Below are 18,279 nucleotides of genomic sequence, written 5' to 3'. Positions count from 1 at the left end.
TGCAACAATTGTAATGGACTCTTTGGAAAATAAAAATCTAAGCAAAAATACATTTTTATGCAACTTCTTGCGGTTACCGGTTACATGCTTTTTGTGGTTAATTATTTTAAAAATAGTTTTGAAGAAAATTTACAAAAATAACTAGTGGTGTATGGCATCGTGTCTTAAGCAATTGCTGAAACTTCCCGCACCGTAATGAAATATTCGAGAAATTTTAAACGTTTTTCAAATATATTATTACAATACTGGTAACTTTCATTATTTTTGCTTATCTGTTATATCTGAGCAAATCAAATAAAACACAAAGTCAATTTATCTCCAGAACATAACAATCGTCATTTCATTTCGAATTCAATTACAAAAAAAAATAGTTGCCTAAATTTACACAAAATTGAAAAAGTACTATAGTCACAGTCTAAACGCAGTTGCAAATAATTTCAATAGTTTTCACAATTGGAATGTGCTGCTTCACCCATAAACAGTCTAACGCACTTGGGTAAACATTTGTACTAGAGGGCGCTTAGACTGTGCTAGCCTGGGTAATTTTTTGATTTGAATTTTTAATCCAAAAACAAAAATATTTTATGGAAAATAAAAAAAGATGTAATTTTTTAACTTCCCTTTAGCTTAATAGTAATCGCCAAAAAACGAAAATGAAAATTTTATATATCTTTACGTTTCAAAACCTTCTGAACATTTTGCCATACCTCAGAAAAAATGGATTTTGTGTGTGTGTATGTGTCTGCAGATACAAATTTTTCGTCGACGATTTTGGGAACACGGATGTAAGCGATTTGAATAATTAAAAAAACATTCGATCGTATTGATAGGAGACCTGCTTATAGTGTTTGGCGAAGGCGGTCTAGTCGTTCCGAAGATATATTTATTTGGCAAAAAGTGCAAAAACGGTAACTCATTTTTAAGAAAGCGGAGCGTCCGATTTGAATAATTCAAAAAAGCGTTTTACTTGTATTGACAAGATGAAGAACTGTTCAAGTTTTCATGAAAGCAGGTCTAGCGGTTTCGGAGATCTAGTGAAAAAAGTAAAAAACAAATGCCATTGGGCGGTCAAAAATGATCATTAGACATATGCACATCAAATTATCAATATTTTATACAGATTTCAATAATAAGTATGAATTTTCTTTACATTCCTATGGGTTCCGTACCAATGTTTTGCGTTAGACGATGACGCGGCGCTTACGCGCTTCCATATTTCGTCTCTATGCAGTTAAAGCAGTTCGATTGCTTTGAAAAAAAGTTCAGAATTTCTAAAATATTTCAAAATAAATTTTTCTTCAAAAAGTCTTTTTTTTCAAAAAAAGTAAATTTTTATCAAAAATAATTTTTTACGGGAAGTTCCAGCAATTTGCCTTAAGGCACTTATTGTGCCTCACAAGTTTGTCAATACAAATGTATAAAATTTGAAAAGTATTAGATATCGGTTTGGATTTATAAAAAAATATATGATGAATTTCACAAGATGGAAAATTTAAGTTTTTTGGAAATCTCACTGAAAAATTCTGCAGTTCCATTTAAAATAGAAAGTAAATGTGTTCGTGTTTCGAATAGATATAAATTGTAATCTTTGGTAGACATTTCCATTTACATATAGATGATGACGGAAATTTCAGCCTCAAAAGGTTTTGCCAATCAATAAATAAGGACCTCGTCCGCACGCAATTCTGAAAATAATACCGAAAAGATAAAGGAGAAGTCCTTCATATAAATTCACTCTTTACTATAAGCTGTACAACTGGTCTAATTTGATTTAATAATGTGTCCTTTTACCTCAGTTTTTCGAATATTGTTTTCGATCATTTGAAGAGATGAATTGGTGTGTCAGTAGGCAGTAGAAATCTGTCGGGTGCCCCCTTATAAGGCCAAAGACAGTCGTCGTTCATTGTGAATGTATTCATATATGTGTTTGCTAAAAACTAGATCGCCCACAATGGCCGCGTAATAGACACGAATTCGTCCCGTTCGCGGCGGGATAGTTTGGATTACATGATTACAGGGACGAACTGGGGGAAAAAATAAAGGAATGATGGTTTAAATTAATAAGTAAATTCATGACGTATCATATGAGCGAATGAGAAAATCTGCTGATGAATGAATGTGTAAATGTGTAGATTATGATAAATTACTTGTATAATGTGTAAATGTATGCGAACTAGACAAATGAATAAGAGAATAATTGTGTAAATGTATGTACATATTTTCATAATGAGTCAATAAATCTGAACCTCATTGGTTCATATGATAAATGTATAATCGCATTAAATTTTGCAGGAATCTTATAATGAATAAATGTGTAAAAATATAAGATGATTGATGAATGTGTAAATGTGCTGTAGAAGAGCAAAATGAACCTCCAAAATTTGTAAATATTGAATATGCAATTCAAGAATATTTAATCTTTAATTACTCAGTATTATATAAAGTAAATTGCCAAAAACAGCCATTTTGGGGACCAAATCGAAAATTAGACACAATTTTATACAGTCATCAGATTTCTTATGGAGAAACAATTTATATATAAACTTACAATCATAAAACGTTCTAATAATTCTATCTATTGCGAATGAAATGCACTTGCAATAATCGTGTTATTTTTCGATTTTTATTAATTTTTCTGAATTTTTCTCATTATGAATCTATCAAGTATTTTATTATTTTACAATCCTGATTAAATGCGCTTACTTTTTTTGAAACTTGCCAACACAGTTTAGTTAGATGTTTTTTTTAAAAGAGAGTCTCTCAAAATTTTAAATTCTTAGTTCCGCAAAAAGTCTTAATTCTTGAAAACTTGGAACAATTCTGTTATTATTTTCTCTGTGGTCTTAGAAATATTATTTCATCAAAGTTTAAATGAACAAAATTAGTAAAAATAAACCAATATAACCGGAAAGTTGTCACAATTTTACCAAAGGCTTAATTACACTAAAAAGCTCATAAATTTCAATCTACATGAGTCAAATTTTTTTTTTTTCAATTTTTTTCATGATAGTTACGATCAATACTGCCCCGTTTCGGCTTTAGTTGAGTTCTGGGACATTCTGTGTATAAACTATTCAATCTCAATTTATTTGTAAAATTTATGCTTTAAAACTTAAGAAGATTTAAACTATTTGACTGAAATTTTCGATTTAAAGAAAATGTAAAATGTATTTTTTTTAACTTCCCGTCGGGTAAGTTATTGTAATGGGCCGAAAATCGGAATTGAAAATTTTTACATTTCTCGACGTTTTGAAGGTTTCTGAACGTTTTGGCATACTTCAGAAAAAATGGATGTGTGTCTGTGTGTGTGTATGTATGTATGGATTCAATTTTTCGTCCACGTTTTCGGGCGTACGGATCAACCGATTTGAATGGTTCAAAAACCATTCGATTCCTATTGATATGGAGATGTGCTGATTAGTTTTTGGCAAAGGCAGGTCCAGCAGTTACGTAGATAAAGAGAAAATAGTGCAAGATATAGAAACCGAGTTTTTGAGAGAACGAAGCATCCGATTTGAATAATCTAAAAAACATTCAATTAGTAATGATTGGGAGAAGTGGTTATTAGTTTTTGGCAAAGGCAGGCCCAGCCATTTCGAAGATATAGAGCTAAATGTGCAGTTTTTGAGAGAACTAAGCGTCCGATTTGAATTTTTCAAAAAACTTTCTACTTGTTTTAACAAAATAATTGATTTTAGAAAAAAAATTTGTTACAACTTTTTTTTATATATTGAAAATAATTCAGATTTTAATTTTAATTCTGACTAAAGTTCTAATATATTTCAAACCAATAATTTCAACTTTGCAATTCAGTTTATATAATTCTTATAAATATTAGACAATGTTACAATATTTATAATAATCTATTTGAAAACATTCAATATTCCTCGAACATTCCCGTTACGGTACGGGAAGTTCCAGCAATTTGCCTTAAGGCACAATGCCATACACCCCACTAGTTTTAAAATGTAGTCAATTATAGTGAAATTAGTCTTGTTCGGTTTTAGGATTTTTAATTTTTTACCAATATGCTCTAAAAACTTGTACCTAAAACTATTGACTATCTGAAAAGGGTTTGAAATAATGACTTTAATTTTTTACATGAGAATCCGATTAATTTTTAACACAAATTAGGGTTTGTTGTACATTTTTTCTTAAGGAAATAGTATGCCCATTATAACCTCCATCTACCATGTCTATTTTTGTACTCAAGTAATACAGTACTGAAAATCATCTTATATAACAACAACCTAGAAAAAATAGGTTTACGTATTATTAAACAGTTATTTTTACTTCAAACCTTTAGAAAATATTGAAATTTTTATTTTATTTTTTTATATTATTTTATTTGTCTCTTCTTCCCCCCAGGTCGCGTCCATTCCGCCCTCGTCTCAGGTGTGAACTATGAGCAGAGGACCGTGACCGTGGAATGGTTCGAGAAGGGCGAGACGAAGGGCAAGGAGGTCGAAATAGACGTCATCCTATCCCTTAATCCGGAGCTGCAGCCGCAGAAGGACAACAGGCAGCAGCAGCAGCAGCACCATCTGCCGCCACCAGATACCAACAGAATACTGCGGGTGAGTCAGAGATAGAGGATAAGGAAATTATGTCATATTTTAACTCTTTAAAATAATTTAACCCATGTTGGTCCGGCGTAATATTTATAGGGCTGTATAATAAACTCAAATGAAACGCCGATGTTGTCTTAGCCATGTATTATTAACAACTATATTTTACATAATAATAAAGATTAAAATTAAAAACTCAAAATGGCGGGTCAAAAGCCGTCAAAATGGCCGGCTACCAGATTTTGGTTCTTTGTAAAAGCACACCGCTAGATGGCGACATAATTAATTATATTTTATCCAGGGCAGCAAGGTTAATTATATACTTTTTTCTTGTTGCTTTCAAAAATCAGAATAATTTCTTAGGATTATTTATTCATATTAATTATATTGATGAATATTAGTCTTAATATTTAGTAATATAATATAACAATTTACTTATACATTTATTAGTTCCCACATTTACACTAAATTAAATAGTCTGCAATGAACAGAACCGAACTAGATCTTCATTTTAAATATTTTTTTTTGCAGTATAGTTGGCCCACGTATTCTTTATAGTTAGAATAAACTTGATTGAAATATTTATACAATTTATTTATACTGATTATAGTAAGGAATAAATAATTACCTTCCCGTAGGGCAAGTTATAGTAATCGCAAAAAAATCGAAAATGAAAATTTTTATATATCTTTACGTTTCAAAACCTTCTGAACATTTTGCCGTACCTTAGAAAAAATGGATGTATGTATGTGTGTGTGTGCGCGTGTATGTATGCGTGCGCGGATACAAATTTTCGTCGACGATTTCAGGAACACCGATCAACCTATTTAAATAATTTAAAAAACATTCGATTCGTATTGATAAGGATACGTGCTGATTTGTTTTTGGCGAAGGCAGGTCTAGCCGTTCCGAAGATATGGGGCAAAAGTGCCAAAAACGGTAGCTCAGTTTTTAAGAGAACGAAGCGTTCGATTTGAATAACTCAAAAAACATTTTACTTGTATTAACAAGATGAAGAACTGATCAAATTTTCATGAAGGCAGGTCTAGCGGTTTCGGAGATCTAGTAAAAAAAAGCAAAAAAAATTTCATTTTGCGGTCAAAATCAAATTATCAGATATTTTATAAAGATTTATATGCAGTTAAAGCAGTACGATTGCTTTGAAAAAAAGTTCAGAATTTCCAAAATATTTCAAAATAAATTTTTCTGCAAAGTCTTTTTTATCAAAAAAAAGTAAATTTTTGTCAAAAATTTATAGTTTCTCAAAAATCTAATTTTTTCAGAGTAAATTTTTCTCAAAAATGTTAATCTTCTTTAAAAAAAAAAATCTTTGGTACGGGAAGTTCCAGCAATTTGCCTTAAGGCACGATGCCATGCGTCCCACTAGTTTAAAAGAAATTTTGAAGATGAATGTTGAAATTCTTGGATATTCTGTATGTTGGTTTTAGGAAATTTAGAGTATTTTCTTTTCATTAGATCAAAAGAGTTGCATGGTCGATTTTTGAACAATTATATTTAATGAACATTTCTTATCATTTATCAAAGCATTTGTGGTGTCTTCTAATTATTTTGGAATGCCTTCTGAAAATAATAAATGTATGTCTGTATGTATACTAGGATCTATCATAATTTAGAGTAAACTGATGAACCTATTTTGATATAACGAACAACTTTCGATTTGTATTGACAATTATTTATAAATGTTATTCATTCATCTATTATTTTTTTATAAATGGAAAAGTTCCAAAAACTTGGCTAAATGCGCACATCACTAAATTAAATTCCATACTCGATTATTTCTAATCATTATTTTTCTAATGTCAAAAAAATTGATCCAGACATTAATTTTTGTCACTTATTAATTTTTTTTACTACCTATTTATGTTAATTCTTTTTTTAAATGTTACAACCATAAATTAGTGATATCACGAGATGTGGTTTTAAAATATGTAATCATTTAGTCATTATTATGTCTTTTGAATAATGAGTATAAATGACTCATGAATAATTTTTTTATTCACTCTGAATGCAAATTAGTAGTTGCTGTGTTTATTTTGTTGCCTACGATTCAGTAGCAATTTTTATAAAAAATAATAATAAGATAAATGAGACATTCATATAATGCTTGAAGAAATAATTTTAATTTTACTAAAATACGATCCCCATCCCAAAAGAAAATTATGTCTAATAAAGATGCCTCTGTTTTATTTAAGCAAAAGACATTTATATATTTATTTTTTGAGATCAAATTATGATTTATCTATCTTTTGTTTTACTGACAATGTAACCTGCTGTCAGTACATATTTTATTTTTCGACAAAATGATTCAAAATTAAAAAGTGCCGTTGCAATTTCAAAATTAATCGTATCAGTGGATCTTCCGAGTAACAGGTCAGAGCTTTTAATTATTCTTCTCGATACAAATATTCGAGAAAAAATCTATTCATTTTGAAAGTATAATTGAAAATTCAGTATTTTACTTTTGATGGCTTAATATTCAGTTAATATATATGTGGTGCATTTTGTAATAAACGAGACCGAGTAGGAAAGAGTTTGGATGGATTTTTAAGAAAAATTCTGAAATTTATAAACGAATTTTCAAAGTGTATTTTTTACTAAGTTGTTCAATGAAGTTACTATGGCTCGTGTGAAATATTTCTTGATATTATCGTGGCGATTAACGTGTTAAGGGGGTATTCTAGTGTAGAAATTAAAAAAAAAAACGATTTTTTTTATTTTATGTTTTCAAAGTTTAACTATCTAAAAATATGGGTACGAGAAGGTTTTTGAAAATTTGAATTCTTTTCGGAGATATAGGCATTTTACTGAGTCGGTCTTCATACTGGTTTGGGCTTCACGCAAAAATTTAAATGCGTTTTTCTCAGAACAGACTTTTTCAGTACTGTTGACACGATTTCTCGAGTTTTAATCGACCGATTCACTTGAAATGTTCAGAGAGTCTTGTTTATAGACCTGTCTATAGTCTGAACTAGAATTATCCCGAAATTCCTATTTTTACTATTTTTAAAAAATTCGAGAAACTCAAAAAACAGTAAAAAACACACTTTTTTTCAAACAGTCGCCAATTTATAAAAAAATCGTTTTACTCATCGCTAGTTCAGGCGATTACGACATCATTGTAGATTAATAATCTTTTCATTTTTTACATTTCCGATGGCTAGGAGGGCTGAAATCATGTCAAGACTGAGGTGCCAATTTTTTGAGATCACACACTTTATCAGCTGCCAGTTTTTACAATTTTCAATTTTTTTATTTTTTTATTTTTATTTTGTATTTTAATAATATTAATTAAGTAAAAACATTTATTGCTTTCTTTTACGACACTTTAAAAAACCTAAAGACCTAAAATTCATCGCTTTACACTAGAATACTCCCTTAATAAATTTAGCCAATGTCCTCTTCTGCTCACGTCTCAAATCTCGTTTATTTTAGGGTGCACCTAATGTTTTAAATTGCTAATTGAAGTCAATCGCGTGTATCTTTTCAGTAATACGGAATGACTTCAACAAATTGATTTATCTTAAAAATAATAAAAAAAATCTTCAACTAAAATCATAACGCAGATCAAAAATTAATTCGTACAACAATTAGTCAAACATTTTTTTGATGCTGTATACACAACCCGAATGCGAATTTAACGACGAACTGTCTCATAAACTTTAACCTGGGGAATTGTTTTAAAATGAAAAGTAAAAATGACGACGAGAGCAAGAAAAATGTTAAACGGTTGCCGCCAGTGTCCCAGGCCACAACGGCGGTCAAGACCGTTTTAACCCAAAGCCCGAGGAATATCATCAATAATAACAATGGTAATAAATCTGCAGTCGCCAGAAATAGATGCAGCTCTTGCAAAAATACCACCAGAGAGAAATCTGCGCCGGAAAATAAGAACACTTGGTCAAAAATCAGCAGCGCGAATAATAATAATAATAACAATAAATTGTTGAAGAAACCTTTGCCGAATAGTGGTGTCGAGGCGCTAAAGGCGAAACCGAGGAACAATTCTATTGCCAGATGCGAGACGTCGTCAGTCGTGCCCCTGTATCGGCAGAAGCAGGCCTGGCTCTATAACAACGCGAATAAACAACCGCCGGCGGTTGCTAACGGCAACAAAGATAACGCCGCGTCGACGAGCGCTGCCGCCAAAGATGCGCCGAAAGCACCGGCGGCAAACAATTCAGTTGCAAAACAAAGCCTGCTCGAAACTATCGCTCGTCGCCGTCTGGCGGGCTGTTGGTCAGCTAGAAGCTGCTGTGTTAATAAAAAAGACGGCAAAATAACCTTGACTCGCACTAAAAGCGCTTCCTTACGCGCCCCCGGCATCCTCAGTTTCGTCAACGAGCAGCTAACCTCCTCCAGATCATTTGTCTTGCGTCTTGTCGACGCACCCGACGACGCCTCCAACAGCCAGCAGAGGCCGCTGCCGGAGCCCGGCGTTTGTCTGCGCCAGTTCGTCAACAGCAAAATCTTCAACAGTAACAGTAAAGTCGCAGACAAACCTGTGAAAAAATACTTACCGCCGTCGTCGCTATGCGGCAAAGAACGCAAAATTTGCTCTGCAAACTTGACCGATAAACGAGCTCGAAAACCGGTCTGTGGGGCTGCAGGACTTGCTGTTGGTGAAAAACCAAAGTCCTTCCAGCAGCCAACGAAAAGGACTATTCATGAGGTCAAGAAGGGACCATGTCCAGGCGCTGGTGCTCAACTGCGGCAGAATGCTGCGGTCGTACGTGCAGAAAACGCCTCGTTAGCCAGCAACAATATCAGCATCAGCAGCAATAATAATAAGAGAGATTTAAGCGGCAAACGGAAGCGGAGTTGCTCGGAGCAGCAATTGAACAGGAGCATCAATAGCTTTCGAAAGATCGTGCCTCAGAGACCGAGCGTCATGTTTCCGATCATCTTCAATTTCAAGGTAGATAATAGAAATATCTATAACGGTTTAAATTGCCGCCGCAGTAATTACAAATTAATCATAATTCTGTCATCCCAGTGAATAAGTGGTTAAGTTTGGTTTCCAACTTTGATTACTTGTGTACGCGCATTTCAATTTAATTTTTAAGTATTATATAAAGTAATTCATCAATTGTTAGTTTCCACTGACGATTTTTAATGCAATAACTAATTTTACAAAAATAATTAAGGAGCCTAACTAGCGTAACCGCTCAAAAAAAGGTGATTTTTGGGAATTTATATTAAAAAAACTACTTTATCAATCAATTCAAAATTTAAAGAATATATTTACACATGTTCTAAGAATACATAGTAAAATTTTTGAAGAAAAAAATTAAATATTTTTTAAGTTATCGTTGATCTTCAAAGGCCCTTTATTGCTGCAGTGATTCAGGCCTTCTACGTGGATGAAATTTAAAAAAAAAGAAATTCTCGTTAAACTAGATAATTTTGTCTGTAAAATGACCTACGATAAAGAAAAAAAATCAAAAATTGCCAAAATGGCGGCGTTTAAAAAAAAGTCGAATTTTACCCAAAATTTTGGTTGTTTTCGGACTGCCAAAATACGATTTTTGATCCGATCAAAAAATCGATAGTTCATTTTTGGAGATCTATATATGGAACATGTAAAAGAAATTGATAGTGATCGGTTCATTTGTTTTTAAGTAATTGCTGCAGCAAATTCGGAAAATGCTGTTTTGAGAAAAACGCGTTTAAAGATAAAATGTTCGTTATACTGTATACTATATATATACTCTTTAAATGGCTGTAACTCAAAAACTATTGAAGATGTCGATTTAAAATTTTGGTATGTTAATTTTATTGAAAATTCGATTTTTTGAAAATTTCACACTAGTTGTACCCCTTAAATGCAATTTCACTTGAAACATTTCTGCCGAAAATTTACTTTACCACTTCTCTGGGTTGACAGAAGTATTAACTGAAGAATACAATATAATTTGTATAATTTTTACAAAAAATTCTTTTATCAGTATATTTTTATTTGCGCACGTATTTATAACATTCATTTCATACCTTTCTCCAATAATTTCCTTCTCCAATTTAAATGTTTTCTTCTTGCATATGACAAAATTCATATTTGATGTTAAATAATATTAAAATTGAATGGTATATTAATTTCAGTATACGTTAGACATATATGAATGTGGATTCTGCTAATGAAACTGTAAATTTATTATTGCTTGAAATAATTCCTTAGAAACCCAAAAATCAGTTAAAATATGTATGCATATTGTGGATATGTGCTAATTTGACAAAAATAGCATTTTTGTCTTCAAATATTAATAAATTTACAGTACAATTTCTGCATTAGATAGACATATGTCGTTTCTGCTATATAAAACTGAAAATTTCTTATGACTACTTGAAATATTTTCTTGTAGTCTCAAAAATTATTTAAAAATGTGTGTGAATATTATGCTAAATTAGGATTCTACGCAATATCAATACGAATCGAATGTTATTCAATTTAAATAGGTATATAATATACCTTTTCTAGGAATAATGGCTGATCTTAACCTACATAAAAGGTGTAAAAATGGCTTTCGATGTTTTTGATTTTTCAATAACTTAGGGGCCAATTCTCGGATAGAACAGTAATGTTATGGTAATGCTATGTTACGGGTCTATCTTACTATGAGTTGGTAGTCACTAACAATCAAAAACCTATGTATTTGCTGTACGATCAGAAAGTTGCACTTATGATAAAATTGTTATTTGACCTCTGTGCGTTTTGTAGGTTAATTATTGTGATCGTCCAGCAAATACATTGATAGCTGACTGTTTTTTGCTACCATATCATACGAAGATAGACCCGTAACGTAAAATTTTTGTTTTATCCGAGAATTGGTATTCTACGCATTGTCAATACAAATCGAATGCTGGTCTCCTTGGTGCAAAAATGGCTCTCAATTCTTTTGTGGTTTCAACAACTCGTTCACTCTAGGAAGTTCTATCCAATGTTCTTGTTCATTTCGAGTTCATTGCACCTCTCTAGTGCATTGAACATGTACAAAATCGGTTGCTAGGGAATATTTTCGATATCGATCAATCGAAATAATTATTTAAACGCGCGACCGCAACGCCGATGGAAAGTAAGGCGCAAAAGTAATTATGGGCACAAAAGATTCTGTATTTTTTGTATAAAAATAGGCAATTCATACCAACATTAATCATTCTATCAATACAGATTCTGCTTAAATATATTGGCGCATAATGAGTGAGCAAAATTAGAAAAATCAATCATTTTGATAATTATGCCAATTTTTAGTAGTAAAACTTAGGGCGGGGCACAAAGATCTTATTTGACTTATAACGCAAATACCACTCCAATAAAAAATAACACATACCAAACAAACATCTGACTATGTTCAGTGAAATTCGGAGTTAATTCGTCATTGAAATGTATTTGCTGTTTTTCCAAAATTTATCACATGGTCTTTTTTACCCCATAGACGATGTTAACTGGGTCGACCAGTGGGCAAACAGGCCAATGTCTTATTTATATTATTTAAACATGGTTCTTTATTTTTGATAACAACTTTGCTTGGACTAAGATGTTGGCTAGTTATAATCTTTTGCCTTCTACTTTCAAATATTATTATTCAAATATATATGAAAAATATGTATCCAATTAAAAATAAGCTCATTTCGGGCACTGTGCTGTGAAATAACAATGGAAAACCTTTCACACTATTCTTTCCTGAGTCGAGTTGGTGTTTAACTCAGCTCACAGACCTTCTCTAGGACAGAACTACTACCCATTATTATTTATTATTACTCGACCAGGACTCGATCTAAGTATTTCTCTAGTGTGGGTCAAGCATACATATTTGTTTTTACAAATGCTCCTTTGACAATTGACTGTCACCAGTCCCATTTATCCATCAAAGTGCCTTGAAATCCAGCCCCTTTTGTTTCCAAAAATGTTTTTTGTTCGATCATAAATATGTCATATTTTACAACCATTAAAATAATTTTAGAATCGGTTTGCAAAATACTTTTTTCCGAATTGATTTTCGAAAGGAATTTTATTTAAATTTAATCGTTGATAATGTTTGTGCTTGTTTTGTAGAAGTAGCACAAAGTGGTAATTTTAAATTTTGGAATATTTTTTGAAAATTCTGTCGGAAGGCTTTTTTTGCTGCTTGAAATGGTTCTGCAGTTTGTGTCGAACATGACGGCGATTGTGGACAAATATTTTTGTCCTTTGGAGGAATTTGCAGTGAGTAGAAATATTAGAATTTGATGCTTTTTTGATAATTTGATGGTTGTCACATTCTGAAATTTTTGGAACTGGGAAGGCTTTTAGAGTAAGGAGCAACAAATATTTTCCAAATACCACATCGAGCATTTTTAAGAAAATGAGTTTTAATGAATGTTGATAAGAAAAGAATGATATTTTGATTTGTTGGGGCCAAGCTGGTGTCTTTCCTCGTATATACATATGTAAAAGTTTAATCAAATTGATAGGGCCAACTAATCTGTCAACAAAATTATTAGTTTAATTCCAGATTTAGTTTAGAATGAATATTGGATTAATTTAATTAAGAAAGAGTGTAGAAGTTGAGCGCAATATATTCTCTAAGGGGGGGCGTCCATTAATCCATTAATCACGTGATCGATTTTTAGGTGTTTTTGGACCCCTCCTCCCCTTGGTGATACGTCGTGATATTTAAAACTAGCCCCTCCCCATTCTGTCATCAAACATCACGTGTATTTTTGGTTACGGAACAAATTTTTCGAATTAACGAAAAAATCGTAAAACGTTCGATTTTTTTTGAAAATTTAGCTAAACTAGTGGTGTATGGCATCGTGCCTTAAGGCAAATTGCTGGTACTTCCCGTACCGCAATGAAATATTCGAGAAATTTTAAACGCTTTCATATATATTATTACAAATCTGAGCAATCTGAGCAATCAAAATCAAATGTAAATCATAAATCAATTAATTTATCTCCAGAACATTAACAATCGTTACTTAGTTCACTCAAAAACTGCCATTTTTTGCACATTTAGCTCTATATCTTTGAAATGACGGGACCTGCCTTTGCCAAAAACTAATCACCTCTTCTCCCAATCATAACAAATTGAATGTTTTTAGATCATTCAAATCCGATACTCCGTTCTCTCAAAAACTCGATTTGTATTTTCTGCATTATTTGCTCCGTATTTCCGTAACTGCTAGACCTGCCTTTGCCAAAACTAATCAGCAAAATTCACTATCAATAGGAATCGAATGTTTTTTAAACCATTCAAATCGGTTGACTCGTGCGCCCGAAAACGTGGACGAAAAAATGCGGACTTACAAAACACACATACAAACACACACACATCCATTTTTTCTGAGGTATGCCAGTAAAATATTCAGAAACCTTCAAAACGTCGAGAAATGCAAAAATTTTCACTTTTGATTTTTGCCCATTACTATAATTAACCCTATGGGAAGTTAAAAATAAATACACGTTACATCTTACTGGACTCTTCCCTCCCCCACGTGATTAATAGACGCCCCTTAAACACTAAAAACATCAAAAAGGGCAAAATTTGTTTTAATTTCACCCCCTATGGCTGTAGGAGTGCTAAGAATTCTCCAATCGGTGTCGAATTTGATATCGAAATATACGGGCCAACTACTGCGTCTCTAAAAACAAAATCTTTACCATTAACATGCCATCAATAGCTCCGGACCATCTTTCACCTTGGTCAATATTAATTACTAGAAACTTCCAATGCTTTTTGCCTAATTAAACTAAACAAACTAGTCTTTTCCTAATTCTGCGCCTGAATGTTTGTCGTTGACGTATGTGTGTCTGTTTCTTTGCGCCCCTCGACCATCTCCTCTTACCAAGGACTCGAGCGGATCCTCCACCGAGGACGCGAACCGGCAGCAGCAGTCGCCGCCGCAGCACCAGCTCCGCAGCAGCCGCCTGCCCGCGCCGACCTCCATCAGCGGCGGCGCCACCCAGCGAATGAGCGGAGGAAACAACGGCTCCTCCTCCAACTACATGCGCCTCTATGCAGGCGACTGCTGCAATGTCACTACGACGAAGGCGTCGGACTTGGAGGACGTCGAAGGCGGCGAGGAGGATGACGACGATTTCGATGATGGCGACGACGCAGGGCCTGATGAAGGGGATGATGATGGGCTCGATGATGAGGATTTGGAGGAAGCGGATGAGGACGAGTTGCAGGCGGGAGCTGCCGCTGGTGGCACCACCATCAGGCTTGGTGGAGCTGGACGGAGCAACGCAGTCGCCACTGCGGTGGGAATGATAATAGATGTTGTGTATTATTTGTGTTGTGTGGCTAATATATATATATATATATATATATATATATATATATATATACTTATTTATTGGGGTGGTCCTTAATATGGATGTTCTCGAATTTTCTTGCTCCCAGGGGCTCAAATGCATTTGATTCCCTCGGAGCAAAGAAATTCTATTATATCCATATTAAGGATCACCCTAATATATATAAATATATATTAGGGTGGTCCTTAATATGGACATTTTTGAATTTCCTTGCTCCCAAGGGCTCAAATGGTTCCAAATTGATAAAAAACCATTCTCTGAAAGTTTTAGCTCTTAATACTAACTTTTAGATAGTGCGCAATTCAATCAAACTTTGTATGGAAATAGCATGGAAAAAATTTTGAAAATTAAAAAAAAATTTTTTTTAGGTATAACTTGGCAACAAATGAATTAAAAGTGAAAATTCGTGTCATTTTTTATTGAAAATTCGACGCTCTTCAAAATTTTTGATTTTTTTTTCATGCTATTTTCATACAAAACTTTGATTTTATTGCGCACTATCTAAAAGATAATGTTAAGAGCTAAAACTTTCGGAGAATTGTGTTTTATCAATTTCGAACCATTTGAACTCATGGGAGCAAGGAAATTCGAAAATGTCCATATTAAGGACCACCCTAATATTTATATATGATTTGGTTATGTTTTCTGTTTGAAGAAAAACTTCCGAGTATTTACACCATAATTGTTGGATTTATCAAAATCGGATTTAAACTTAAATCACTTAAATAATTTTTTTTCAGAAAACATAATCTCAAAAATACTTATTATAGGGTATCCCAGAATTCAACGTCAAGAAACAGAGTGATAATATTTTCCATAACTGTTCTAAAAAAAAATAGGAAAAAATATCTCACGTGGTTTGGAAATTGAGCTTTTAAATATAACTCAGAGCTTTTTATATGTAAAATGATAACTGATGGATACTGGACGTGTTTTCTATGAATAACCGCAGCATATTCTGATGAAATAAATAAATAATCAGTGAAATTAGTGAAAGTAATGAATAATCTTGACCTAGTTTAGTTTTGGGTTATTGAAATCAAAGTCTGCTAGAAAAATCTTTTATTTATATTTTTTTTATAATAAATCTTTAAATTATTTCTCATTTTGACCTAGTTTAGTTTTGAGTTAATAAAATCAAAGTCTGCTAGAAAAATGCTATTTTTTATTATAATAAATGTTCAAATTGTTTTCTAACTCTAAAGATCTGTTTAAAAGCAGTTTGTAAGTTTTATAAGTTTATTGCCTTGTTTTGGCTTGACGTTGAGTTCTGGGACATCCTGTATGTATATATAAGAACTCGTCAATCTGATGGATGAGCCTTGGATATGTATGTGTTGTGTCAAAGAACAAAGGATCCAAAATATTACTAAAAAAATAAAAAATAAATTATTAGAAGATACAAAAACGAACCTAATATTATAAAAATTATTAAAGAATGGATTTAAATATATATATATATAGATATTAAAATAGAAACAAAAGTTTTTTGAAAATCATTTTTTTTTTTAGAAAAAAAGGGTTTTAAATAAAACTTCGTCGATAACTTATTATTGAAAACAACTAATGTTTTTTTTACTATTGGATTTTTTTGGAAGCTCAACACAACATACATATTTATCTATATTTAAACACCAAAGATAAATAATCATTAGCCATTTATTGCAAATATTTTGTCGTTAACTTACAAAATTTAAATTTATTACATAATGTTTATTTTTTTCGAGGCACAACTTTTGCATTCAGCAATTTACTTTAAAAAAAACATTCTTGGAAATAATTAAATAAAAATAAACAATTACTGAAGATTTTTTGGATCAAATAAACATATTTTGGTAGTTTAACTTTGGTTATCACAAAAAAGGTTATATTTATTTGTAAAATAAATACATATAATGCTTTTGCTATATTGACATCGTACATGAGAGAAGATTAATTTTTCCTTAATATATTTTTTTATCAAGCATCTTATATCTTTAATATTATTTAATTCTTTAATATTTTCTTTTTTAAGTTGTAGTGGATTGTTAAAACAGTAATTTTTTTTGTAAACCTCATATAGTTTGTTACAATTTTTTTCACATACAGGATTTGTTTTCAACCGCCAAAACAAATATAATAAAATACATTTTTATTAGAAAATACTTTTTGCTACGTATTTTTAATTTTAATTTTTGACCAATAAATTACATTTTTATTATCATTTATTATTATGTGACTACTGAAAGTTTTGTGAAATGTGAAATTCAGTATTGTGAATTATTTGTAAATTACAAATTGTATTGCATTTATATAAAATGCAATATGTTTTTAATTTGTTGAAATCTTCACTTCACTTCAATCGGTAACTAATTTTTACTGTGCCTACAAAAATTTTGAACAAAAAATGTGAAAAGAAATTTTGCACTTTTTAAAAACTTTCTACACCTTACACATGGCTATGTTTTCAAATAGTTTTTTTAGTCAATTTATTTCCCAAGATTCTTTTATCTACATTTTCACGTTTTCTGCATGCATTATTTAATTATGCACACTTTATTGATTTCAACATATACATAAGAAAGTACATAAATTGGTCGATTTTACTCATGTGCGATGTCAAAGCTTCTCGGAACATGAACTTGATGTGTTGTGTAAAATATTATTGTACAGAAACAGATTTTATTTCTTAAAAAAAATCATTTGGTAAGATAAATGGAATGATACAATGTCTAAAATATTGTGTAAATTAGGTTTAATCATTGTACATATAGAAATAGTTGATCCTGAATCCTTATTGTCCTGAATTTTACACCAAATTCCTAGTAAGAAATGAAAAATTTATTGTGGGTTCTAAGGTAAACAGAGACTGAGGTAAAATATTTATTTATGCCTGTTGTTTTGTTTATTATTAATCAATACTTAATATTATTTACTATGAGGGTGGTTTTAGTTTACCATAAAAAGTGCTTAATATTTTTGTCAATTTTTCTTCAAGTCTCATTTCCTCCAGAACCTATATACATTTTATTTCTATCCTATTTACTGTACATACATTTTATTTCTATTCATTTTCTAGCACTGTTGTATCAAATTTTATTTTTAAAATTTTTTTCAGCACATTTTTAATTTGATTTCAGCAAACCATAATTTTATTTTTTTAAATTTTTTTAGCACCTTTCCTTTTAGTGTGCTTGTGTGTGAGGATGCACTGCTATTTTGGCTTTTTAAATTAAATTTTGACTTTAATTTTGCTTTTTCAGCTTAGAAAATTTATATCCAAAAATTTGCACAATTTGATGTTTCTTTTAATTTTATTTAATTGGTGTTTTGTCTTTTGATTATTATTTATACAGGGTAGTTTGTAAAAATTATAAGTGTCTTATAGGTGTCATTAGATACATGTATACTCGTATATGT

The 18,279-nt window shown here is 31.5% G+C and overlaps 1 protein-coding gene across 1 annotated transcript in view; it reads left to right on the top strand.

Moving 5' to 3' along the window:
* Positions 1-4,368: 4,368 nt before the first annotated feature.
* LOC113366608 (kinesin-like protein Klp10A) overlaps positions 4,369-18,279 on the top strand; it is a gene marked incomplete at its 5' end in the record, with an annotated part of 34,149 nt that continues 20,238 nt past the window's right edge. Inside the window, 1 exon segment of the mRNA XM_026608239.1 lies at positions 4,369-4,577. Coding sequence (XP_026464024.1) covers positions 4,369-4,577 — 209 coding nt within the window.

The sequence above is a fragment of the Ctenocephalides felis genome, unplaced genomic scaffold (assembly GCF_003426905.1).
Source record: "Ctenocephalides felis isolate EL2017-DRISC unplaced genomic scaffold, ASM342690v1 CF-g0.4_SCAFFOLD_01170, whole genome shotgun sequence".
Taxonomy (NCBI): domain Eukaryota; kingdom Metazoa; phylum Arthropoda; class Insecta; order Siphonaptera; family Pulicidae; genus Ctenocephalides; species Ctenocephalides felis.
This window is presented reverse-complemented; position numbering and strand designations above follow the sequence as displayed.